Source organism: Montipora foliosa, chromosome 1, assembly GCF_036669935.1.
Source record: "Montipora foliosa isolate CH-2021 chromosome 1, ASM3666993v2, whole genome shotgun sequence".
NCBI classification, from domain to species: Eukaryota; Metazoa; Cnidaria; class Anthozoa; order Scleractinia; family Acroporidae; genus Montipora; species Montipora foliosa.
In genome coordinates, this window is record NC_090869.1 from 34,076,775 (window position 1) to 34,103,495 (window position 26,721).

The 26,721-nt window shown below is 40.2% G+C and overlaps 2 protein-coding genes across 3 annotated transcripts in view; both read left to right on the forward strand.

The window, feature by feature from the left end:
* Window positions 1–16,253, forward strand: part of LOC137997270 (FACT complex subunit SPT16-like) — a 47,503-nt gene extending 31,250 nt beyond the window's left edge. For both annotated transcript variants that reach the window (XM_068843172.1, XM_068843164.1), the window contains exons 27-39: window positions 414–438; window positions 539–612; window positions 877–921; window positions 2,207–2,260; window positions 2,377–2,448; window positions 3,079–3,191; window positions 4,768–4,843; window positions 9,568–9,624; window positions 10,880–10,992; window positions 11,278–11,407; window positions 12,783–12,909; window positions 13,383–13,457; window positions 14,032–16,253. In XM_068843172.1, coding sequence (XP_068699273.1) covers window positions 414–438; window positions 539–612; window positions 877–921; window positions 2,207–2,260; window positions 2,377–2,448; window positions 3,079–3,191; window positions 4,768–4,843; window positions 9,568–9,624; window positions 10,880–10,992; window positions 11,278–11,407; window positions 12,783–12,909; window positions 13,383–13,457; window positions 14,032–14,132 — 1,062 coding nt within the window. In that variant the 3' untranslated portion in view covers window positions 14,133–16,253. The remainder of the gene's footprint in view (window positions 1–413; window positions 439–538; window positions 613–876; window positions 922–2,206; window positions 2,261–2,376; window positions 2,449–3,078; window positions 3,192–4,767; window positions 4,844–9,567; window positions 9,625–10,879; window positions 10,993–11,277; window positions 11,408–12,782; window positions 12,910–13,382; window positions 13,458–14,031) is intronic.
* An 8,337-nt stretch (window positions 16,254–24,590) lies between these two features.
* Window positions 24,591–26,518, forward strand: LOC137977240 (proline-rich transmembrane protein 4-like). Its single transcript, XM_068824496.1, has one exon. It carries the CDS (start codon window positions 24,841–24,843, stop codon window positions 25,804–25,806), a length of 966 nt encoding a protein of 321 aa, XP_068680597.1. The 5' UTR covers window positions 24,591–24,840; the 3' UTR covers window positions 25,807–26,518.
* Window positions 26,519–26,721: the final 203 nt, after the last annotated feature.

A 26,721-nucleotide genomic window follows, 5' to 3' on the forward strand; every position in this document is an offset into this window, starting at 1 on the left:
AGTTGAACAAAACTGCTTTTAAGTTTCACGGCGGAGCGTAGATGCGAAGCGCCCACTGTTAAAAACAGTCAAGGAAAAAACTTCACGAAAATAATCCACCGAAAAGTCTCATCTAATTTTCTTCTGCTTCTGTTGTTTATTCACCTTTAGTTCTTTACTTTAAAAGTTAGAAACAAGTTATTTTTTTTAACAAGCGGTTTCTTCTTGCATGATTCTGTGTTTCTTTGATGCTCTACTGTCGGAAACAGATGCTTACGTATCAAACATTTATTTTTTCCACTGTTTTTTATTCATTTATCATTTATTTATTTTTATTGAACGTAAGTTTTCTCGAAACATTGTGTTAAACAAGTGTCAAGATTAAATTCTGTTACTCAACCAATTGTTATTGTTATCATTTTTTCTATCTTTAGGGAACGTTAGAAGCTCACACAAATGGTAAGCGGCTGTTTTTCACGGTTTTTATTTCTTTTTTCGAGGGGTGGGGAGGGGACATGGACAAATCCATGTGATATCTTTGGTTTCCTTGTTTTTGTAGGTTTCCGGTTCGGCATGTATCGTGGAGAGCATGTGGATATCTTGTACGGGAATGTGAAGCATTCATTTTTCCAGGCAAGAACTGTCTTACCTCTGCATAGTTAAAACAGTCATTCGGTCATTGAAACATTAAGTCAGTCCTACGTCACCCAGCCAGTCTCCCCGGCGTTTTTTGCATTTCTTAGGCATAAAAATAACGAATGAATTTTTTGGTTAATATCGTGAAAATTTATGTTTTAAGTGAATATATTGTTGCGACGCGAAACAAAACTATCAGATTTGAATTCCCTAACTATCTCATTTCACTGTATTATGTTGTTTTTGTTTGTTTTTTTGTAGCCTTGTGATGGAGAAATGATCATCTTGCTCCACTTCCATTTAAAGGTTCGTCGACGACTTGTTGTTTTTGTATGAGATGCCATCTCGAATTCAGCGAAACTACTCGTATAGCCGTTACGCGAAAAAATATGGTTGGGAAATGTGGGATGTAATTATAATTTTGAAAAAAAAGTCTCTTCTTCCTCAAGAGACTGTGAACAGTTTTACTGGCTAAACGAATTAATCATTTTTGGGTCCATTTAAGAGATGGTTGTTTATGTTATTGGCGTTTGCTTAAAATGGAGAGAACTACGGTTCCTTTTGTCCCCTTTTAATAACCCCGGCTTTTTGAATTGTTTCTGTTTTGATTACTTTCGTTTGGAGTTTCACAAGACTTGTTTGGGTGATAGTCGTTCGCTTCTGTTTTGGAATGGATATTTTTTTACTTTTGTGCGCAAATGTGAGAATGATATTTAGAAAACAGACCTAAGAAAATACGCGCGCTGATTGGTTAAAAATCGTGTGTCTGTAACTCGACGGAGACACAGAACTAGCACGAGTTGTTGACGTAGTGATGGTGCGAGCAAAGAGAATTTACATTTTGATAATTAGAGTTAACAAGTTGTTTTCCTTTTTCTCGTCGCGTTGTTTTCTAAAAGAAATAGAAAACATGTACTCCGTGTTTCTATCGAGTTATAGAAACACGAGTGAAAGTTTGGGAGAACTCGAAAAAGCTGTGGAAGCAGTCGCCTGCGGCTCGTGTTCCCACAGCATTTCTCCTTCTCCCAAACTTTCACTCGTGTTTCTATAATTCGATAGAAACACGGTACCTGTTTCCTATATCTTAAATAATATATGTTGAAACAGACCATATTCGTATTCTCAGTATTGGGCTGGAACTAGCTTGCAATGGAGGCTAATGCGGGGAAATATATTAAAAGGTCTTTGCATTTGAAAAGATTACCCCACATTAGCCTTTGTTGCAAGTTAGTTCCAGCCCAATACTGAGAATACGAATATGGTCTATTGCGTCCGTTGGAAACTCGGAAAAAATTCGAGTTCCAGATAGGATTTGAATCCACGACCCCCCGTAATCTAGTCGGGTGCTCTAATCACTGGAGACTCTGTGGTGTGCAAGAGTGAAATGTGGGTATTGACTAGAACTGCATCACGCAGCTATAGAGTCAAAAAACGACTGACAGCATAGCTCATAAATGCATCGCGCAGTCACCTTAAAGCATAGCTGAGATGCGCCCAGTCTGTAATGTGAGAATGATGCACAGTCTACGTATATATGTTGCAAAGGTATGTTTTTTCACTGATTTTTACTTGGTATATTCTTTGTCCACAGCATCCTATAATAATTGGCAAAAAGAAATACCGAGACATACAATTTTACACAGAAGTAAGTGAAAAATTCAGGAATTTTGCCGATGCCTCTCTTGAGTCGAAACTATTTGTTAAATCGATAACCGGTTGTGTTTTATTACACTGTTTTTGAATGATAGCTCTCTTTCCTAGGTTGGTGAAATTACAACAGATCTTGGGAAACATCAGCATATGCACGACAGGGATGACTTGCAAGCTGAGCAGGTATTCACCATCACGTGACCTTTATGTAAAAATGCGCGCCAATTGTAGATAAGGCTTGCTTTGCGGGGCTTAAAAACGCAGAAGTTGGACCGCTCGCGGTAAAGCCCGTAGAAATGATATTTCTTTCGAAGGACAACTTGGCCTATTCATCCGTCCTGCAGTGCCAAAATACTCTTTTGTGCCATTTGTTCGCTAGAGTCGTCGATTTGCAACTTTGACTGTTATTTCAGTCTTGTGGGAAGATTGCAAGTTTAAGGGTCTTCTTTTGGGTATTCAAAACGACCGCCAAGTTCGCGAAGGAAACGGTTATGTGAAATGGATGCGTGCGTTTGGAGGTTTGTGTAGACACAGAAAAAGATAGAAGAATGTCAAAAAACAAGAAAACAGTGTTTCGTTGTTAAATGTAGCCTGCGTACAGTGCAGCTGAAGGCATTATTGGCGCGAGAGGCAAATGGGGGAGCTGTCGTTAAATGTTACTGACGGGTTATTTGCAGTGGGTCTTTCAAGTTTCACCGAACGCTGTGTTTGTGGACGACTGAATAACAAATGGTCGACACAAAAAAAACTGCTGGCTCATCGTCGTTTTTAATCAGCTGCTCGAATCTGACAAACCCTGTTTGGTATTTGCAGGCTGAAAGAGAATTAAGACAAAGGTTAAAATCAGTGTTCAAGAATTTTATCGACAAAGTTGAGGGAATAACCCATGGACAAGTAGAGTTTGATGTTCCCTTCAGAGATCTCGGGTAAGCCCTACTATTAATTTGGGTGTTACTTCTTTGTTTATTCTTGGTTTTCACGAGACGTCATCAAAATAAAAAAAATAAGGAATTACTAATCCTTTTGAGATTTTAGTTTAGGTATTAGAAAAACTTAAGACTTATCATTTTCAGTTTGATCAGGCTTTTTTGTCTTGTGATAGAGCAAGGTTGAATTCTTAAGCTTTTGCGTGACACAATATTAAAATGGCGGCAGATACTGCTGTCACGTAAGTTATCCGCCAAATTTCGCAATCTGAACAGTCCTTGAATGAGAGTAAGTATTTATATAGATGTTTATGAGCCCTGAGAAGACGACTACAGGCGGTTTATTGCAAAACCCGATTACGTATGTTTTTGTTAGCTTCCGGCCACCATATTTGTGCCCCTCAGAGGAACACAAACATGGCGACTGCATACAAAGCCTCATAAATTGGAGTAAAACATTTCTTGGAATATCTCCCGCACGAAATATCGCAGAGACCTGAATCTTTGATTCTGGACTTATTTGTTGAATGGTTTTGATGGAGTGACAGTGAAAACCGGCGATTAAACCGTCTATTTAAATTCATTGAAATGGACAGTATGACCACTTCCTTCAAAGATTACGAGCAGCCCTTTTTTCGGCGCTTCATTCTTACTGGCGAATTCGCTCGGAAAGATGGCCTCCCGAAGTCTGAGGAAAAGTGACCCAGATATCGCGCGGCTGTTTTTCCTCTTGCTTTTATTTCCGTATCTCGCTGGTAGAACTAATGTGACTAATGTGACGAGAGAGGGATTGCTCGTAGTCTGCAACCCCGTGGGCTAGCGAAACAACTGTTAGGAATAAACACTTGGCCGTCTACAAGCACAGTCGACAGGTTGAACTGAGGATTACTCCATAGTCCTCACACAAGGCGAGCGGGACTTGAACCCGGGACTCCGGGTAGGAAGCGCGATGTCCTACCCAATCGCACGTGCTGCCTTCATGCAAAGTCATAACCAATAACAGAGTCCTTAAGTCTGACGTCACGTTGATAAAAATCTCAGTTCTAAACTCCACCTGCCGAGACAAAGAACGCCTTCGGTCGGGAAAACCTCAAATTAGTCTCTCGTCGCATGATTGTTTTTTTGCCCGGCGGGTTGCAATATACGTAACGCGTCCTAGTTGTGAAACCCCAGGGGTTTTTTACCCTTTGCAGCTATTCCTGTCCCCCCTTAATCCCGTTCTGCTTCGTACCCCGTTTAGCGCCAAATAGAATCGTTTACCTTGTCGCAATTTAAAAGAAGCTCCACGTAACGAAGTCCTCAATATAACGAACGATATTCGCGAGCTTACCTTGACACAAAGAAAGCACTTTACTTACGAACTGAATTACTGTTTTAACTCGCGCAACAAATCTTCTTGCCATGTTGGTGAAAAGATCAATGGAAATCACAGCTTCGTAACTTCATACCAGACTAGAAGAGCTTTGAGTCGTCCATTCCGCTGAGTAAAGTAGTATTCGGGGATGCATGCTTGAGTAAGGTAGAAACTTGTGAGCAAAGTGGTAACTTTAAATGTGCGTGCGTTCTTTTTCTACAGGTTCATGGGAGTTCCCTCTCGGAGCACAGTGTTACTTCAACCGACCACACACTGCTTAGTTAACATCACTGAACAGGTAATAAACAACAACAACAACAACAAGGTCACTGATTAGAAATCAATAGTTCAACTCATAGCCTATATACCACCGGGGCTTACAAGAAGGTCAGGCTCAGGCGAGTTACAAGGCTCAAATGTGTGCACGGCGTATGTGACGAACTAGAGAACATGGGCTTCCTGTTATTCCGTTAACGTGAAAGTGGTTCTATGATCAAAAAATCAAATCTTTTTTTCTGTGGATTTCAAAACTATGTTAACTAAACACTAAGTGACCCATGTTTTAAGCCTTTATTTCAAAGACACTTGTTTATTTTAACTGGAATTTTCTTATTTAATGTTCCGCCATTACTAACTTTAAAATCTTGAGAAAGCTGGATCGCGGAGAAAATGACGTCAAAGACTCGCTAGTTTAAGAATACAAGGCGTTTGTATGCGACTGACTTAATATGCAACTCTTTTTTTGCATACATAACAAACGGCGTTTACACGCTAAAATTTTAATCAAGTGAGTAAATGACGTCACTTTTCCCTAGATCCAACCGTCTGAGGTCCAGTCGGTCAGTTTTGAAGGTGAGTAATGGCGGATCGTGAAATCCAAAATTAATGCCTGACCTGCTAAACGCCCTTACTCGCAGTCGGAGACTGAATTGCGAAGGGCGCGGCTCGACGAGGTCGGACCAGGGCGCTTATACATAGGGCGGTGAAACGGGCAGTCCGCTCTTGGTCCAACGTGTGATGCGGAGAAGGACTGGCACGAGCGCTCCTTCCGCGCTTCCGGTGCAATTAATGGCTGCCACAAATATCCTCTCGACGAACCGGAAATTAAGTTTTCTTTCTTTATTTTTGGGCCACCAGTAGTGTATTATTTAAAGGCCTTTTTGATATTTTGACCCAAAACTCAATAGTATTTTGTCTTTGGAATATCACTCAAGTATTTTCGTCGGAAGCTGCTTAAATTTGAGTGAAGTAAGACAGTGTCGAATGCAGGTATGTCTCGCTTATCGTGACCAAGCCGTGTTCCGCTGCTTCTTTTAGGAGTACTCCACATTACTCCAGTCTAAATTTTACATATGTTTAAGATCGATAGCTTTTACCTAACATAGTAAAAAACCAGCTGGATATATTTGGATATAGCAGCGTTTCAGAACTTCAAACTTACTCACTTAAAATCGCTCGCGACGAATCGCCTGCCGCAGTCAATTTTACCGACAATAAAAAACTATTTTCAAGATTTCGCCCGCTTGGGAAAATCAACAAACAACAAATACGGTTTAATCAAGGCGCTTGTAGGTTCATCTTGATAATTTAAATAAAATACGAGTAAAGCTTGCTGTTAATACTCTGTCCGAAAAAGTTTGCAAAGACATGGCTTTGCACCACACCACAGAAAAGACACAAGAATTTATGAAAATGTGAGATGCTTTTGAATGTCTTCAAAGATAACAGTCCACTGCAGTCAATAACAGATCAACGTGTTACCAACTTAAACCAAGTACTTAATTACTTCAAAGCTTGGAAACAAGAGCTTCAACAAACATTCCTCAGAAGGACAGATGCGTCAGAACACTTCATAACATGGCAAACAATGTTTGATCTCGAGGTAATATATAGACCAGACTTAAAATGGATCACAGCAAAACAATGCAAAACTGATAAGTTATTGTAAATACCATGTCCTTGCCGCCTTAGGTATAACTATGCAAAAAAGCCATTCTATTCCATGGCAATTCCTTCATATTTTGTAACAACTGAGGACAAAGCAATGATTACAGTTCCTTGCAGAATATCCTCCCCTGAGGAAAAGCAATTTGTAGCCTATCACTATTGCTACGTTTTAAAACTCCCCATCCTCTCCCAAACCCCATATTGTTTTCTTTGCCTTTGTGCAATTTGGACACACACAAATAAGCTTACCTGTGGCCAATCAATATGATCAAATTTTTGTTCCACTGTGTGAAACATAAATAATTAAAAATAATTAAAAGCATAAGCCCTGGAACATCCTTTAAAAATAACAATGACTGTATTTATTGTTAGGCTTGACCATTATTTTATGTTTCCATTATTTTATGTCATCTGTATTTTGTACACGAAGTAGAGGTTTTGCCATACATTCAGACTCCCCTCACAGGGTTTGTGATTCAAATGCTTAACCACTCTGCAAAATTCCAGTCTTATTGATTGGGTTATAAAGCCTATAATCCAAAAAAAAAAACATTTATCACTCTTTTGTAAAGGTCATTCAAAAAATGTGGGCAATAGCATTTGCGACCTTGTAATATCTTGTTTTATATTTCCAGTTTAATTTTTTTTTAAATTATGCAAATTAGAAGATTTGCAATGTCACACTGTGTACATAATGTGGAAGGCAGGACTTTTATTTTCAGATAATTAATGGTAATAGGTAACAATATTTAGCTCTATTTTCTATTTTGTTTTGAAAATAGCATGTTACCATTTCTGCTTGTGAGAGCTAACCATAAATAGGCTTACCAAATTCTCTTGACACTGTACAACTCTTCATACTAACTAGTAAGCTATGATGGTATGTCATTTAGCCTGAGGTGCACCCTGGTCAGCCTGTGTTCAGTAAGCTCTCAACAATGACAGTAAAAACACTTTCCCTAAATCCTGTGCCAATAATATCTCTGAACATGACTGATTTCTAAAGGCATGATTAACCTTTGCACAACTATTGTACTCACAGCAAGGCACATAATTAGCTCAATTATCAGTCAACTACAGAAAATATTGTTGTAATCAGTGGTGGATCTAGACCTTGAGCTAAGGGTGGGGGGTTGCTTGCCTTGCCGGCTTTTCCTCCTGCGGTAAGGTAGTTTTGAGGTAAATGCAAGCATTGTGATAATTTGGTTTTTTCTTGGTTAGGATTTGGCTAGGCCGACCATTTCTCTGGAAGAGGTCATAAGCTGTGTAATTTTTGTTTTTGAAAAGCCACAAATTCAAGAAACAACCATGGCCCGAGTACCATATGATAAACTACTTTCTAACTAAGGTTGCCCAAGCCATACTGAGGAATATTGCACCTTGTTCATTTTTGTGTGGACCTCGCTGCGCTCCATCTTTAGTTCCACAATGTTCAACCAATATTCCCCAGTATGGCCCTCCAGCTCGGTTAGTAAGAGCCAGAATATTTCCAAGTTGTTACTCGTATTTTGACTTGCCTTTTGGGTCCTTCAAAATACTCACCAGAATATAAACAAAATGTAAAAAAAAAAGCATGGCTTATAACCTTTTCCATGGAAATGGCTTGTATGGCAAAGTCCTGAACTAGAAAGCACCATTCAAAACACTTGGATTTACCTAAAGACCATAGGTCTGATAGGTTAGGAGAGAACCAATCAAGAACAGAGGGAAAATGTTTGTTACATTAACATCAGCCATGTGTCTGGAACATCTGAAGAATTTTTTTCCTCGTTCAAATCAAAAAAGTCGTCTGTGATGACCTGTAAAAACAATTCTTCCAATTCTTCGAGTGAGTCGCCGATCTCAACACTTGCCGCCATTTTGAAAAGGCTTTTCATAGACCCCAGTCTACTGCATCACACCTTTTTGCTCGGACCCGCTCGTTTCACCGCCCGGTCTCTTTCCGCCCTGGTCGGACCGAAGGAGCTGTACTGTGCTGCCGGCTAGGCGCTCGGCCCCTGACATCAACCCATGTATGACCGGAGCACAGCATCACAGCCAGATGGGATAGGCTGGGAGTTGGTTTTACTGAGGGAGGAAAACCGGAGTACCCGGAGAAAAACCCTCGGAGTCAGGTGGAGATCGACTGAAACTCAGCCCACATACAATCTCGGGGCCGTGAGTTGAACCCGGGTCGCAGAGGTGGAAGGCATCTTTGATAACCACTAAGCCATCCTGACTACCCCAGAAGAAACGCAACGTAAACAGCCTTTGGATAAAAATCAAAGCTCACAATTTTGCCAGGCAGGTTTTCAGCAAACACACTTTCAAAATCTGAGGAAAGAAAGGAAGTGACGTTTTCATCATAGTACGACTTTAAATTTCTTCGATTTGATACTTGCGATTATGCATTGAACCGGAAGCTTGGAAACAATTTTAGTTGGACTGAGATCAATTTGTGCAAGTAAACATGTTCTTTAAGCACGGTGACCAAAGAGTATGCGCATTTTAACCACATTAGTTGGCGTTAACATTTTAGAGCTTGTTGCGCCTTCGTGGAGGTCAATAGTCTGAGCGATTGTTATCTTTGGGAAATGCCTTACTGTTGATAGGGAGCAATTCACCTGAGGTCAGAATACAATGGTCTCTTGGTGCGCACCGGTATCGCGAGGTCACGGGTTCAAAGCCCGTTGAAGTCCTGAATTTTTCAGGCTTCTTTACGCAATTGCAAAAATTGCGTTCATAACTGCGAGGATCATAGCTTCACTTGATAGCTATTGTTATGTTCTCTTTGTTCTTTTGTTTTGTGGACATTAATTATTTCGGGTACGGTATATGAAAGACCAACCCAGATTTAAGTCCCATGGATTCTCAAGACCCGTAGGCGGCCGAAACAATCGTGTAGTGGTAGTGTGTGTGGAACAAACGTTTGCCGCTTTCCCCTCCGTTAACTTTTTGTTGTGTTTCTGCAAACCAGAAGGTGAACAAATCCAAAATCAAACCATTGTCCTCCACGCAAGGAGATCTTCAGCGCAGAGGGTCTCGTCTCAGCGCGAGGGACATGTGAAATAACTAACTCTAATTTGTTGTTTACAGCCGACGTTCATCATCACTTTGGATGAAGTTGAACTCGTTCACTTCGAACGTGTTCAGGTAAGCAAGCTATGGCAGATACAACAGCCTTTCCCCTGTTGTTATTATTAGTTTCTTTTGATGCGGTGATCACAAGATTAGGTGGAGCGTTGGACAATTTTGGCTACAAACTAATCTTGTTGTATAGAAATTTATTTAAGACGGATTTGAAGTAGGTAGGGATACCAAGCCCAACCCGGTATTATAACCGCAAAGTCCAGTCTCAGATTATAGGCCGATTTCATTGTTACCTACATTTGCGAAGGTATTTGAAAACATAATTAGTCGGTCATTAACTCAGCACTTAGAAGAAAATAACCTACCGTATGATTATCAATTTGGCTTCCGAAAACAACGAGGAACGTCATGCAATGGCTATTATTGGTTTTACGGATAGAATTCGGCTCGCTATTGATCGCGGAGACATAGCTCTGGATTGTAGATTTATCTAAGGCATTCGACACAATAGATCATAACATCGTACTTGGGAAACTCTCATATTATGGAATCGGGGGAAAGAAGCAGATTGGTTCCGCAGTTACTTAAGCAAACGAATGCAATATGTTCCGGTTAATGGTACAGATTCAGATCATCCGCAAAGCTCAACTGGAGTTCCTCAAGGCTCAATTTTGGGGCCGATACTTTTTCTTATTTTATGTCAACGATGCTCAGTTTATATTACAATTAATTCCCCTTGTGTTGTATGCTGGTGGCATAGTTTCCCATAAAAATGTCAACTCCTTAATATCTGGGGTGAGGAAAGAACTTCATGCTCTCTGGTACTGGATGTTAGCAAACAGATTGATGATTAACTCGTCGCAAACCACCACATTTCTGTATAAAATGTATTATTCGATCCTGAATGAGCGGACACATGTTGAACGAGCTCCTGGGCGCTCTTAACGTATTCCGTGGGTAAACAAATTCCATTTCCATTAATTTGTATAGTTGTATGTGTGGAAATAAAGAAACCTATGAGACAGTGCGTGGGCTTTTAGCGCGAAGTTAATGTTAGATGAAGCCCGCATAAGTGGCAGCGGTTTATCGTTGCTGAAAGTCTACTTAAGCATTTGCATGTGAATTGTCTTAAGTCTCCAACTAGATTTCACGGGCCAAGTGTCCCGCTTTGTCGGATAAAAACCCGACACCTGTTTCCGAGGAATTTGAACCCACAGCGTTTATCCCTTTTGACGTACCAGCCGGCTAATACTTGTTTTGGCTCTGGGATGTCACGGGCACGGTGCAAATGTTCACCTTTTTTCCCTTTCTTTTGCAGTTTCATCTTAAAAACTTCGACATGGTGTTTGTGTTCAAAGACTACAAACGCAAAGTGGAACACGTCAATGCAATTCCAATGACGTCACTCGATTCTGTCAAAGACTGGTTAAAGTAAGTGGCCTGATATGCAAGAGTCTTATTCAACCCTTGGAAATGTTTACTTACTCTTCTTTGCGTCAATGTAGAAAGAGAATCCGCTGAAAGGGTCACTTAGGAGATAAGGGACTAGTGCCAGTTCCTCCCTGTTGTTGTTTATTAGCTTCCCAACCGGGTCTCCTTCGCCGTTCGGGAATTTGGCGAACAATAGCAGAAAAATGAAGACCGACTCATTAATTATTTTTGCTTTTATGGAGTCGCTGATTTACTGTTTATCCGGTTGTTGTCTCTGCATTGCAGTTCATGTGATATTAAATACACCGAAGGAATCCAGAGCTTAAACTGGGCCAAAATCATGAAAACCATCAATGACGACCCCGAGGCATTCATCGACAACGGAGGGTGGAGTTTCCTCGATCCTGACAGCAGCGTGAGTCTAAAGAATTATTTTCATACGCGGGCGTAAATTAGTGTTCCCGTCCGACAGAGCGTCTTACGGAGAGTTACGAAAACATGGAGGCAGTTGTTACACAATATGAAACTTATGCATTTGCGCAAACCAAGACCGACTTCATTCTTGTGTTGGGTTTTTTTTATGCTTTTGGCCGCAACCGCATAAAGTGAGTAGGTTATTTCGATCATCTCTTCCACTGATACCTCTTTATGACTATTACACTGACTAAAGAAATGATAATCCCCCCTCAAAGTTATTTCTTCACTTTCAGTTTCATTTTTCTCAGTTTCTTTCATATCTTTAGGCTTTGCCTTTTCTCCTCGTCCCACCTCTCGAGTCCGCTGCAGATTCTCGTGTGGTGACATGGCAGAGCTTATTCAAATTTCGAAGAACTTAAATCGTTAAGTGAAGAGTGTAAACATGAAATAAAGGCCTTGGTCTTTTTCACAGAGTGCTCACTCTGTGCGAAACGTTTCTCCATGGTTTCGATAATCAAATTCCCAACTAGCTTTGGTGTCAGGCCCTGGGAATAGTTTCAGTGATGCTTTTCTAGTTTGGAAAATTTTGAATATATCTTAAAGGCCTATATTTCCCCCAAGTCATTGCGGTCGTTTGTTTTTGTTTTTAAATGACGGCTTGTCCAAATGCGTAATCTCATTGGCTGAATACACTCATGCGAATAGCGAGCGGGGTTAACAACATGCCAGTAATTTCGTGTTGAACGGCGAAATTCAGTCACGGAGCGCAATGAATTTTGTGAGAATGTAGGGCTTTAAAAGGTTACAATTCAAAGGTCCTGTTACACTGTGCAATTTTTCGTGCAACTTGTGTCGCAACGCCATTTCTACAAACGTTCTGACATTACGAAACAATTTGTTTTAGGGGTATTACGCTGAGGAACGTTTCATGAAATTTGTCTGCTTTCGATGATCACATGAGGTTAAAGGAACATTTTCATTGGCTGGTGCCGCAAACCGTTGCGACACAAATTGCAGGACAGATGTTACAATGCACATTGCTTAAAACATTCGTTGCAACCGTTGCGGAAAGTAGAACTCAATTCTTCTTTCCGCAACGGGTTCTGCATCTGGTCTCGCAACGTTTTTGGCCGTTGCAAGGTATGTTACATTGCGCGAAGATTCGTGCAACTTGTGTCGCATTGACCTTGCGAAACAAGTTGCACGAAAAATCGCACAGTGTAACAGCGCGTTTACTGAGTCCTTTTTTGGGTATCTGAATTGTCCCTTTTTAAGCTGCACTATTAATTCAAATTGCAAACCAAAGTAGCATCAAACTATGTGTGATTGGCAACCTGGCTGCAATGTGTTATTGGCGCTTCTTTTAATTTCAGGGAGACGAAGCGCATGATAGTGAGGACGAACCAGAAAGTGAGTACGCTCCGTCAGGCTCTGAAGAAGAAGAAGAGTCGTCCCAAGAGGAGTACTCTTCTGAAACAGAAACCAGCGAAGAGGGGTCCGGTAAGGAAGGATTTCTGGCCTACGTGCAAGTCGAGAGAATGCTCATAGTCAGTCTTGTCTTACTTGTTGCATGGTTGTAAAGTTCTGGGCCAAATTGTTCAAACGATGGATAGCGCTATCCAGCGGATAAACGGCAGCAAAACCAATTAAGTTATCCAGTGGATAGTGATTTATTCAGTGGATAGCGCCGCTATCCACCCTTCGAACAACTGGGGCCAGTATTCTAGCTAGAGTTGAAAACCTAACTTTTCTTTGGAAGGATCTTGCGCTCTCTCAAAGTTGAATTTGAAAGGTCGCGGGCTTTCGTTATCGAGCAACTTTAGAAGATGTGAAGACGGATTCTTGAGTTGTTGTAAAATTCACACAGTCATTCTACCATGCGGCAGGACGTTTCCTTGTCTTACAAAGAGGAAGCTGGTCATTGCAGTGGACAACCAAATGAGTCAGCATTTTATTTCCTCTTTTTGTTGTAGACATCGAAGAAGACATGGGCAGCGAAGAAGAAAGCGGCAAAGATTGGTCCGAACTGGAAGAGGAAGCTGCTAGAGGTAAGTAACAATTTTACAGAGTTACCGTAGGCGTCCTTTTCACACGGCTAAAACAGTTACCAATATCTTGAAAGTTTACGCTACTTGTCTTGTGTTATTTTTATACTTGCGAAACACAGCGTTCACCTTAATTCGCACTCAAGAGGTTGTCTCCAATACGTTGGCACTCGAAGCCAATGACTAACAACGAATATAAAATACCCCCAATGTAACCTTTTCGCAGATATAAATTCGGAAGTAAATTTATACACAAGCGACGTAATGGAAAGTTGGCAAGCATTAATTGGCGAAGTAAGCCAATAAGTCGGAAACACGGCTGTGATAACTTGAATTGTTTCTAGAACAGGTTAGCAACATTCCAGTTTTCGCCGGAGATTTTTCTTCCGAACCAATTACTTCCTAGTTGAGCTACACCAGAATCATGAACGCGCAAAGATGCTTGCTCATCGTGGCAGTACTGGCTGCATTCTTGATTTTTCCATTGCAAGTCCCAATATTATTAAGATGATTTTTTATTGTCGAGAGAAGGAAGTTCCCGCTCATTGGCTCTTTACTTTTGTTTGTTCTTCCTCAGCTGATCGCGAGAAAGGAATGGAAGAGACACCGACCAAAAAGAGAAAAAAACCGACCAGTAACAAACATGACTCGCCGCGCAGCAAAAAGAGAAAGCATTAAAAAGATCGACATCCAGTTGAAGAAAGCAGTGCTTTCTGACCAAACAGGAATCCTGACATCAATTGAACATTTGTGTTTCCACTTGATGAGAGTGATTCTGGCCTCTTTCTGAACGTGTCTCAAGGAGCTTAAGTCGACTTTTAACAGGATAGTTTTTTGGTTTAGTAATTATAGCTTCCTGGACGACGTGAAGAAAGAATAGTCCTCCCACTCGCGCCGTAACTGTGATGAACACAACTGAACTCTTTTGCAAACGAAAGACTTTGTGTCGAGAGAGTTACTGTAGATGTTTTTACCCGCTTTTTCAGTACAAACACCTTCAAAAAAAGTGTGAAAAGGTTCTGTGATTATATGTCGAAAGCACTTGTTAAAACAAAACAAAAACAAAAGATAAGAATAAATCAAACGACCGTCGTTTTAAGTGAAAAGAGTTTACAAAGCCAAGCAACGACTGGGCGAGCTGCGTTCTGTGTTATTTGGATTTTTCTCAGTGTAATTGTTTTCTCGAAATTTTGATTTACGTTGTACAGCAGAACAAACAGATGCACAAGAAAGTTCACTATTGATTTTCGAAGGCGGTGATATCGTTGCAGTTGAGGAAGCAATTTTAACAGTTTCTTTGTTACCGAAGCAATTACAGTGCGATTTCACAGTTGGGCTTTACAATTGGGCTTTCAGGCCACTTGCGATCTTTTCAATTGCGAGTTTGCGATGTATCACACAATAAGTGATCGTAAGATTTGAATGGACTTATTAATTTATTCAAACGCGCAGATAAAATGATGTTGGAGTTTCGTTCAAGCTTTGACTCAGTTTTCCCTAGGCTTTGTCTGAAACCGCTTAAGTTATATCCTTGACCTCGGTGATTCACGATTCTCTTCGAAAATCATTCCATATTTGCTGCTTGAATGTAAGGAATGTCGTGTATTCTCGATCATAAAAGATTAATTAACCCGCTTATGTTGAGTGGTCACTTAACGATTCCCTCGAAATTCCGTTTTGTTCGGCACCCGAAATGGGGATGTAGTTATAAAGACTACATGCATTTTGTAAGAAGTTCGATGGAGCCGTAATGATTGGGAACTTCTCCGTTTGAACTCCAGTTTTTGTGCTTTCTAAATTGCGATAGTTTAGTTTTGATCTCTTTTTTGTGTGGGAAAGCCGCTCATATGGGCTTTTTTTAACACTGTAAAGTTGTGGTACTCATTCAACACGGAATTTACATGACGTATTGTTCCTCTGTACGAGCCGGAAATGTTTCGCTGTTGTCGTGCGTGAAGTTTGGCGTAGATGTAAGGAGATAAGGTGAGAAGCGGCATGAGTAAGCAATATGCGAGGGAAAAGGGGACTAGAAAAGCTTAAGCGGATGGCTTGTTCCGACATTCTCAGTTCAAAGTCTGAATTTGGTCGATTGGTGTAGAAAACTGTAAGTCGGGAATGAAGGAAAATTGCGTTCGAGCTGAACTGGAATCAAAGTTCAATTGAACACAGTTATCCTTTAAAGTGCACATGACTCGAAATTTCACCACCAGTTTTTATTTCATATCCTTAAAATTTTACAACTTTACAGAAGATGTTGTGGTGTGCGCTAAATCTTTGCGAACTTGTGGTTCCGTCGTTTAATTGCGTGCTCAATATACTCACCACACCTCTTTCAGGGGCAAATCTTTCTCGGGCGCTTCCAGATTTCTATTGTTAAGCAATATTGCCATTTGCTTCTTTTTATTTCCAAAAAAGATGCTTAAACTAGAAATGCAAAAAAGGATATTTTGCTAGTAGAACTGTTGTGCTTCATAAAACCTTTTAATATTTAGGATCTTTACTACAATTGATTTCACCATGCAGGGTAAATGTAAAAATGATGTGTAAAGCAGACTAATCAAACTTAGTTTCAAAAGGCAAAAACGTTAGGAGTTCAGCAGTGTACAAAATGATTTGTTTAGAACTGCAATAAGTCAAGAAAAGGCAAGGAAGTGATTTGGCGAAAGACGAAGAGAGGATGTGTGGTCTGGCTAATTGTCAGACTTCATAATTTCACCAGTCGTGAAATAATTCCTTGAGTTTGACGAACTTGTTTTTTTCGGTCATTGGTACAATTAAACATGTTTTGTGAACAATCGACTTAATATTCAAATTTGGAATTTTTTGTCAATTTTTATTTGTTTGGTGTGGGGTGGGATGTTGCCGGGCCATTTCCGAATTGCTGTTTGTCTCGGTTTCGAAGCGGTGAGTCTTGGTGCTCAACTGTTGTAAGGGAAATGAGTTTGATACGTAATTCACCTAATAATAATAATAATAATAATAATAATAATAATAATAATAATAATAATAATAATAATAATAATAATAATAATAATAATAATAACATAGGTTCCTATTAAGCGCATTTCTATATCCCAATGCGCTTGGCCAACTGGAAAACATGGACTGGACTCTGGACTGGACTCTGGACTGGACTCTGGACTGGACCCTGGACTGGACTTTATTAAACGAAGTTAATATTTAACCGTTTCTATTTAATTATTACCCAGCGAGAATGAGAATGGATGTTTTTTCCAGCGGTAAATTAACGTTACAAACCCCGCCACTTAAATGCTTGGCTATGATTGCGTGAATGCTGTGAAAGTTTGAAGTCATCACGTGACAATGTAATGTCGTCACGCGATCCTATCTCGTGCGTGTGCTATTTTAGGAATGTAGCGGACCACCCCTATAGTGAACATTTTTATCACGTTCCAGTTCTTATCACACAAACGTTCATTTCATACGAAACCACGCTGATGTAATTGTACCGATAACACTAAAAAGGTTGATGACAGTCCGTTTTTTTCGGTGTATGTTACCTTGTACTCCAGTATCGATGGCAATTTGTGAAAGACTGTAACTGCAAAAATATTCGAAACAGAAAAGAAAGTGACGAAGCTACTATACATTCTTGTGCAATTTGTGCATTGTATGGAATGGGAATAAAGTAGCGTACGAAAAAGGACGATTGTCTAATAAAGGCTAAAGGATTGCCGAAGGTTATGAGGAGGCAGTGCTTTTCCTGAACAATGTAGCTTTGAAGGCGAAACCCGATGTGACGTCTCTTGCTCTCCTCGACATGCCAAAAGGCAGAGGAAAGAAAGGAACAAAGTCCACATCGCGACGGAAAGGTGGCCCTGTGCGGATCAAACACCCTATAGTCGAGGAATATAACTATCCTGCCCCTGCCTTAGCAATTGAACAATTAACTGGACGACAAGCCACCGTTGAACAAGCAACCGGTCAACTATCAGCCAGGCAACAAACATCAGGTCAACACGGTCAACCACCAGCCAGTCAACACGGTGAACATCCAGTCGGTCATCACGCTCAACAAGCAGTAACCGGTCAACAGTTGGCCGGTCAACAACTGGTCGGTCAACACGCACAACAAGCAGCCCGTCAACAACCAACCGGTGAACAAGCGACCGCTCAAGCTTCTGGTAAAAAGCCCTCCCCTTCATCAGGAGCCTTTGTACTAACCTCTCTTTATTTCTGCAATAGCAAAGTGTCTGTTTGCTACGGGCTGCAATCAGAAATTACGAGAGCCTCCGGCTATCCCGCGGCCACCACTTGACCTCGTAATTGTGGGGAAAATGAGAAGGGAATACATGCAGGAAGGCGAGAAGAAAATTGGAAAAGAGTCCAATGTTTATTTTCATCCTCTAAGAGAGTGTGTTAATAAGCGGGCACCCATGTTCATTCCATCCCTACTGACCTTTCACCCTACTGACATAAGGGAGACATTTTTTGTACAGGACCACAACGACTTCATTAGAGATAAACTTGGTTTATAAACGTATAAATACAAGTTGGCTGAGCCGAGAGGTTATCGAGAAACAATTAATTATGAACATGATATGTGTAGGATATTTCTTACACATTTTTTTTGTATTTTTTTACATTTTCTGGAGAGACTAGCGTTTTTGTCTGCCAGACCGCGACTTTGGGTTTTGATTGCGAGACCGAGATTTAAATCCCAAAATGGCTTTGCAAAAATTTGACACAGAGAGACGTTCGGGGACGCTCAAAAACCGTGCTCCTGGCAACAATGTTTTGGTATTTGCCACCCCCTCTTCCCATCCCATAACTTATCTAGCCTTGTGTTTGAAGCGGACTACATTCTAAAAATAGCACACGCACGAGATAGGATCGCCTGGCGACATTACATTGTTACGTGATGACTTCAAACTTTCACAGTGCTTACGCAATTTTTATAAAAGTGACGACACATTTGAAATTAAATTTGCAAGACATGTTTCTGTCGTGCAACGACCATCTTCAGTTGAAAGTAGAATTAATTTGAATTTATAATATGCTAAACAAAGATAAATAACAACGTGAAATAAATTGGGAATCTAGCAAAATAGCCAAAGGTAACAAAAAAGAGTGTACAACGGAACATGTTGATTAGAACGAGAGAGTTGAATTAACATGATATAATTGCTTATTTAAAGAAGGTTGCTCCTGATATAATAAGCAATTATATCATGCTAATTTAACTCTCTCGTTCTAATCAACATGTTCCATTGTACACTCTTTTTTGTTACCTTTGGCTATTTTGTCAGATTCCCAATTTATTTCACGTTGTTATTTATCTATGTTTAGCATATTATAAATTCAAATGTAACTTCAAATTAATTCTACTTTCAACTGAACATGGTCGTTGCACGACCGAAACATGTCTTGCAAATTTAATTTCAAATGTGTCGTCACTTTTATAAAAATTGTTGTTAGTCTGCTTCTTTCCAGAGCTTACGCAATCATAGCCAAGCGTACAAGTGGCGGGGTTTGTAAAGTTAATTTACCACTGTAAACAACTGAAGTGCTTAGTTTGTAGTGCTAGCTGGTTCAATTGTAGAAATACTGCGCAAAGCGATCGCGCTTAACATATCGAAAATATTGAGTGACTTGATTTAAATTTTCTAGGCAGCATTGTCCGATTTTTCGTTATGACATGTTACTAGCCGCACACGATGCACAGATGCATATGCAACAGGGAGGGATCCACAACGCCTTAAAATTATCTTGCTTTAAAATATCTTATCAGGAATATCTTTTCGTTTCGGAATAAATAGCCTTTGTTAGGCAATCCTTTAGCCTTTATTAGACAATCGTCCTTTTTCGTACGCTGCTTTATTCCCATTCCATAAAATGCACAAATTAACTGCACAAGAATGTATAGTAGCTTCGTCACTTTCTTTTCTTTTTCGAATATTTTTGCAGTTACAGTCTTTCACAAATTACCATCGGTACTGGAGTACAAGGTAACATACACCGAAAAAACTTACTGTCATCAACCTTTTTAGTGTTATCGATACAATTACATCAGCGTGGTTTCGTGTGAAATGAACGTTTGTGTGATAAGAACTGGAACGTGATAAAAATGTTCACTATAGGGGTGGTCCGCTACATTCCTAAAATAGCACACGCACGAGATAGGATCGCGTGACGACATTACATTGTCACGTGATGACTTCAAACTTTCACAGCATTCACGCGATCATAGCCAAGCGTATAAGTGGCGGGGTTTGTAACGTTAATTTACCGCTGTAAACAACTGAAGTGCTTAGCTTGCAGTTTCCTTGCTGGTTCCATTGTAAAAATAGTGCGCAAAGAGGTCGCGCTTAACATATCGAATATATTGAATTGGACTACATTCCTAACATTCTTTAGACAGCGCACGGATGAGATATATCGTGGTCACAACATTCACGTAATAGTAGCTTGACTTGATTGAAAGTTACTGGGCAGCGTTGTTCGATTTTTCGTTTATGTTCCCTTTGGAAAAAACATCCATTCTCATTCTCATTCAATTAAATAGAAACGGTTAATCGTTATATTATTGGTTAAATATTAACTTCGTTTAATAAAGTCCAGTCCAGGGTCCAGTCCAGAGTCCAGTCCAGAGTCCAGTCCAGAGTCCAGTCCATGTTTTCCAGTTGGCCCAATGCGCTTTACATCATGATAAGAAAAATAGCTATGCGACACATTATACATTAAACTTAAACACGCATAAAAATCAATAGAAACATTTCCTAAATAAAAGTGTTTTGAGTTTTGTCTTAAGTGAAACAACACTATCGAATGGTTGTGCATCAGGACTCGCTTTGAAACTGAGGCATGCAGCAACTCGATTTATTGTTGTTCTTGTTTCCTTATTTTGACAGCCTTTGAAGGCAATTCTTTCGAACCCTCCGTCAGCAGAAAAAAATGATTTTACAGAGTTGCGTCATACATGTCCAATAGGCTGCTTTCAAAAATACCTTAATAATCTTTGTTTGCCCTCCAACATTCTGCGTAAGCATTGTCTCTAGTTTCTCTTGGGAGTTACAATGGTCCCAAGAGAAAATAAAAACAATCCTTTTGCAAAATTTTGGAGGGCAAACAAAGGGTATTATGGTATTTTACAGCTGCATAATGAGATTCATGCTATTTTGCATACACGTCACGAGGTGTTTCCTTAACCCAAAGAACTTTGGTTAGAGTTATGGGTGGTCTCCCCCTCAGCCGTCCTTAGTGTCTTTATTCAACGCTCCTCCCCACAGCGTTGCGTGACGACACTAACAACGGCTGCGGGGGAGACTAGACTGCTCAAATGCCGTACAACCCGAGCGCGTGCAATTGTAAACCAGGTGGATGTTACTTGCGTTTTTCCAAAAAAACAGAACTATGATTTACCCCTGTTGATCTTCAGTCCTCTTCTTTTTGATACTGCTGCCAGTCCAGTGGTCTTGCTTTGCATCTGTTCATGGTTATGTGAAAGAAGGGCCAAATCATCAGCGTCTAAGTCTAATTCCTTCAGCTGTGACCAAATGGTCCACTGAATTCCATTCTTTGCTCCCTCGGTGGTGGTCCTCAATATCTAGTCTATAACAAGAAGAAACTTGAAAGGTGATAGCAGGCATCCTTGTCGAACGCCATTCGTGACATTGAAGAAATCTGAAAGCTGGCCCCTGTGCACCACTCTGCATGTCATTCCCTCATTGGATTGCTGAATGATTGTAATGATCTTTTCAGGGATATCTTAGTAAATACTCGGCCACGCCATAATGTTGATTAACTTCTGGATTCCCAATGCCAGAAATAAGTATGCATATTTCTTTTATACTTTATGAAATCTCGAAAAAATTCTCAAGACTCATGGCAATTATATACCCTGATTCCGCAAGGAGGGAAGGAGATATATGCTCAGTCAAGGTGAACAACTGGAAATACGTAAATTTAGCACCAAAGCAACCATTTCCACCCTCAGTAGCGGGAAGAAAAAATAGCCCCAGGCTGCAGACGAACTAATTGAAGTCCTCTTAAAAAGAAAAACAAGAGCCGGAAATCCGTTTGCGTTTTCAAACCCTTGTCCGAATAAGCCAGGTACCATCGCGATGTCTTTTGTTGTAAGGATTGACATTTATTTTTTGCGTTTTTTTTGTCCGAGAACCTGTTTTTTTTAGTAACCTCAAATGTCATCGCCGATAACAGCATTTCAAGCTAAAAGAAACACAATCGTAAGACACGTGCAACTACTCGTACGTAGTTGTTTTCGTTACAAGTGACGTACCGAAGCCTAGAAATGACTTGAGTTAATCCGCCTCATTAAACAGGCTGCGATCCTTTTCAAAGTCAACTCTTATATAATCTATCATCCACTGAAAACGACCTTTGATTGATGAAATATTCGGCTTACACTGGTAGTTTGGGTTTGACTGAAGCCTAAGCATAACTGTCGAGCCGGGAAATTGCACCCCAACCGTTGGTGAATTCACAAAGTGATATTAGCACGAGTTGTAATTATGAGTTTATTATACATTTACCTTTCATGCATTTTCCATTGATCCTTACCCGCAAAATAGCCTTGCTAATCGAGGCGGGTAGGAAAAATAAAAGATTACAATAATAGCGGTTGAGACAACAATAAAAAGAACAGATACACGAAGATCAGCATATGAGATTAAAATGGTAGGGAGTACATGTATGTTACAAAATAGGTGGAATAAAACACGTTTATGGTTGAAATGAAGCTGAGAATATTTACTAAAATTTCCAACTAAAGTATACACGGCAACATAAATATTCCCTTGAATCGGAGTATCCAGTAGCCGATTATGTAGGATATCGTTAAATTTATATTTTGGTAGAGCGCAATCACTGACGGGAATACTATTTCATATCTTTGCACCAATACTTGAAAAGGAGTTGTTCAAATGGTCCCTTCTCGAATGCTTAAGATGGCAATTGCCAGCCGCCGAAATCGTGTAATATGATGATGTATTTTTGAGGAGTAAGTAAATATGTTGGAAACATTTGGAGGTGTACATTATTGAATACATCGTGCATAATAAGGCAGATTGTTTTAAAATAAAGAAGATTAAGAGGAAGAAGATTCGATAATTTAAACAAAGGTTCAGCATGGAATCTAAAGGGTTTGAAATGAATCAAACGAAGGGCACGGTTTTGCAGAACCAAAATTTTCCCCAAAATTGACCGAGCAGCTTGGCCCCAAACAGCTATACCATAGGACAAGTAAGGTTGCATGAAAAGAGATCGATATATGTTTAATAAAGTGTTAAAAGGGATGAAGGGACAAAGTGTCTTAGTCTTGCAAGGATACCTAGTGATGTGCTGATTTTGGTAGTACTTAATATGCTTGAGCCTTCTTACAAATGGGAAACCTTTTCCAAACGTTAAAATGAGTTCCTACCAGGGGTTTTGGGGAACAAGGAAATATGGCTAATTTGAACCGGGGATCAAGGGAACATAAACAATTTTAGGAATCATAAAGCTGGGAACAAGTTTGAAAGTAATGTCCGGGAACTAGGGAACACAAGGCAATATTTAAAGGAAACAAGATTCGTAAGATGGTTCGCTTAAAATTGTCAAGAGAAGCAAAAGAGGACGAAAATAACGCAGATTTTCCTCCTCGCGTTCTTAATCTTTTGCCCTGTCTGAAAAGCAGGACGATTAACCCATGCTCTTGGAATATTCTAGCAGCGGATCAATCAAATCTAAGAACGCGAAGGAACGTACATTACAAGTGATCGCACGAACAATTTACACGAATCACAAACCACGGTGTTGCTCATGTCGAAGCTGTACATATGTAATGCGCCCGTGGAGAAGGATGGGAAACTACAATAGCTGCTGTTGTTCAGTGATTTCAATGTGATTTGCATTTGCTTTCGTGATACATGTACGTGTAAGACACTTAGTTCTATTTAGTCAACACTTTCAAACCACAAATATCCTTGCATGGGGACGCAAGAGAACATTCCTGAAGCCTTATAAGAAACTGAGCTTTTGTCTTGTATCCTGCAATATTCAGAATTCAATATCTTACAAATAGTGTATTTTTTGTCGTCTATTTCTTTGTACATTCGTCGATAATGGCAACAGTGTTGAATCTGATAGCTGTTTGAAGATTACTGCGAGAAATTTTGCTTTGTATTTATTTCGAATTTTCTAAAAATATTCATGCAAAGCAAAGAAGAAGAATTGTAACTGAAGAGCGATTACCCCAAGTTGCCACGCGCGATCCTCACGTATTCAAGTTCTTCTTTAGTACTGTTCGCGCCATTACAAATACGTCGCAAGTAAAATCAAACTTGATATGCGAAAGCTGGTTTCTTATGACAAAAGCCAATGTACGCCTGAAAATATTGTCCTCAAATGAGACACTAAAGAGGGCTATTTATAAACTATGAGCTGTCGAAAACGATTAAAACCGGCACAAAGAAGAAATTATCGAGAATGCAAATCATGTTTTCAAATGCAAACAGGTCTCACGCGATGGAATTTTCGTGTTCAGAGGAACGAGGAGCCCGTGTACCAAATGTAATATTTTTTTTCTTCAAAGTTGCTCCCGTTTTTGTAGTCAGCAGGCACCCGAAATCTTAAAAATTTCACTGATTTCTGGTGCTTTGTAATTAAAGAAGCAACTCGTGAGAGATTCCCACCGGCTTAAGTGAGCATGAAGTTACAGTTACCGAACAGGTATACAGATAAATTAATAATCTTCGTTATGTTTTGCTGACTGTTGTCAAAACAAAATGTAAAGAGACTCCTTTTGTCCATTTTATAAATTGCTTTATTTATTTACCTCGAGCTCATAGATTCAGTCTGTTGCTTTTTTTATTAGCACGTGCATTGTCATTCCCTCATCTTGTCATTCCTATATCCTTAATTGCCATTGGATTAATCACATGCTGTTGTATGACTACAGAGATTACCGATAATTGTCCTGGTGGGCTGTAGGGTTACTACAAGTCAGACTTTATTCTATAACGTCCCGAGTTTTAAAGAAAAAATGATCGAATTTCTTTCCTTCGACCAAAATATTGATTTTGAACTCAAGTCTGCATCGTCAAGGTGACCGGCGCAAAATATGCGAGAAAGGCGGTGGCCCAATATTGGTCCGCGGTTTTTCGCGTTTCATGCTTTCAGTATTTATTGTATAAACGTAATTAGTTAGCTTTAAATATTACAATGAATTTATTTGTATCACGTAAATTGTCCTTCAACAAGCGGAGGGAACATATGTCAGTTCCTCGAAAGTGTACGACGTGTGTTAGATCGATCGCATGAAGATTGGTGACATTTTCCGCAAGTTATAGGCGAAAGCTGACCATCGAGCACTATTCCCCTACACTGGAAGAGAATAACGATTCGTGCGTCAGTAAGTCTCAAGACGATGGAATGGCAAACTTCACAAGTTGGCGAGAACAACACGAACGACGTTTTGACGATGAGCAACGACATTCCAGTGGGCGAACCAGTCCCAGATTTTGAAGAGGCGAAACCGCTTTGGGGAGTGGCATGGGAAATTCATTGGATTGGTCTGGGAGTAGCATTTGGTCTTTTGTCAGTAGTCTCCGCAATTGCCTTGCTTCGGGCACACAAAAAGAAAAGGTTCGGTCGCAAACCCTATGTCAATGCTATAAACGCTCTTCTGTTGGTGCTGGGGGTAACACGAGCGGTCTACCTCCTGTTAGATCCTTACGGATCGAAGCAAAATGGCGTTAAACTTCCAATGTGGCTGGCAGGGCTTCTGTTCAACATTTCTTTCCCTTGTCTAACATCGGCGTTTTGCTTGATCTTGTATGTGTTTCTGGGCGTCGCTAAACTTCAACTTGTCTCGAAAAGACTTCAGAATGCTCGCTTCTTCGGAGCTGTCATCTCGTTTCACTTCGCTGTTGTCTTCGTGGGAGAAATTTGTATGATATTTGCACCTGAAGTCGCAGTGATAATTTTCATCTTTTGCCACCTGTTTTTTATCGTCTGGGGTCTAGTATTATCCGCAAGTTTTATTTACGGCGGGCTCAAAGTAATATGCAGCGTAAAGAAGGTTTCAAGACGTCTACAAGCGCAACGTCGAACCAGCTCATCCAAAGTTGCAAAAGTCACTCTAGTAACAAGTTTCTTAGGACTATCTTGCAGTATTCTACATACATATTCACTGCTAAGTGTATATCGATTTTATCGCGAGCTCGATGAACCCCCTGACCCTTGGATGTGGTGGTCATTTCACACTTTCTCTCGCTTAATTGAAATCGGGATGGCCTGCAATATTTCATATTGCATCATGCAGCCTGCAGATAGTGCTGCCAGAAAACGTTCCTCGACGATTCACGAAGTGACCTCGGAGGGAGTTGTATAAGACTTACCACAAAGGTTATAGGCCCAAGCCGGTTGTCGGGAATACTGACGTGAAAGACATTAAAGAGCACACACATATCTTTGTGTGTCATATCTAGTATTACGCTTAAAACAGGCGGACAATAAGTTCGAAAGGTCAAGCCTCACCGTTCAATGAAAAGGCAAACTGCATGCTGTTGCTTGTCATTGATAAAAGAGTGAAAATCCTCGTCTTGTAATTTGTCTCTCTCTTTAAAGAGACTAATTTAAAGTTACTTCAAATCGCTCGATACAAAGAAATGACTGAGCTAAAAGAGAATAAGCTGCTTTTATCTTTTTGCAAAAAGGTTTTGTCTGGCGTTTTCATAAACACGTTGCTGAATCTCTGTTATCAGTAATTAGTTGTGATGCCGCACAAGGAATAATCTACCACAAGAGAAGACACTGAAAACCGCACGTTGTTGTTTTAGTTAACAGTGACTCCGGGCTGGAATAAATGTTAGCCTGGATTTAGCAAACCATTTAAGACTATCAGTGGTACTTCTTTTTCTTTTGTTACTGCTAACATCGTGTTCCCTACGATATCCTTCCTTGTTCTGTACTCAGAAGCATATCGCATTTCTTAGTGGCCAATGACGGTTCCATAAATAGGTTATAGAGTGCAAAAGAGGCTATTGTGGAAACCGCGATGAAGTAATTTTTGTGAAAATTTTAATAAACAAGACGTGGGATGCTACTGTTTGTGAAAAATGTTAAGGTTGGTTGCAAATGTCACTGATTCCTGAAGCCAACTGAGAGTTGTAGTCGAAAAAGCGGTAAGGAAGGTTAAGTGCGATGAGAATCGAACATTTCCTTTGCCACTTCAAGCTTCTTCGTGGGGACTCGGGACTACCCAATCACTTCTTCCAAACCTTGACCTTTACCTTCACGTCACGCG

Bases quoted from the DNA above. Each gene is read 5' to 3' on its own strand.
- LOC137977240 (XM_068824496.1), top strand. From the start codon at position 24,841: ATGGAATGGCAAACTTCACAAGTTGGCGAGAACAACACGAACGACGTT.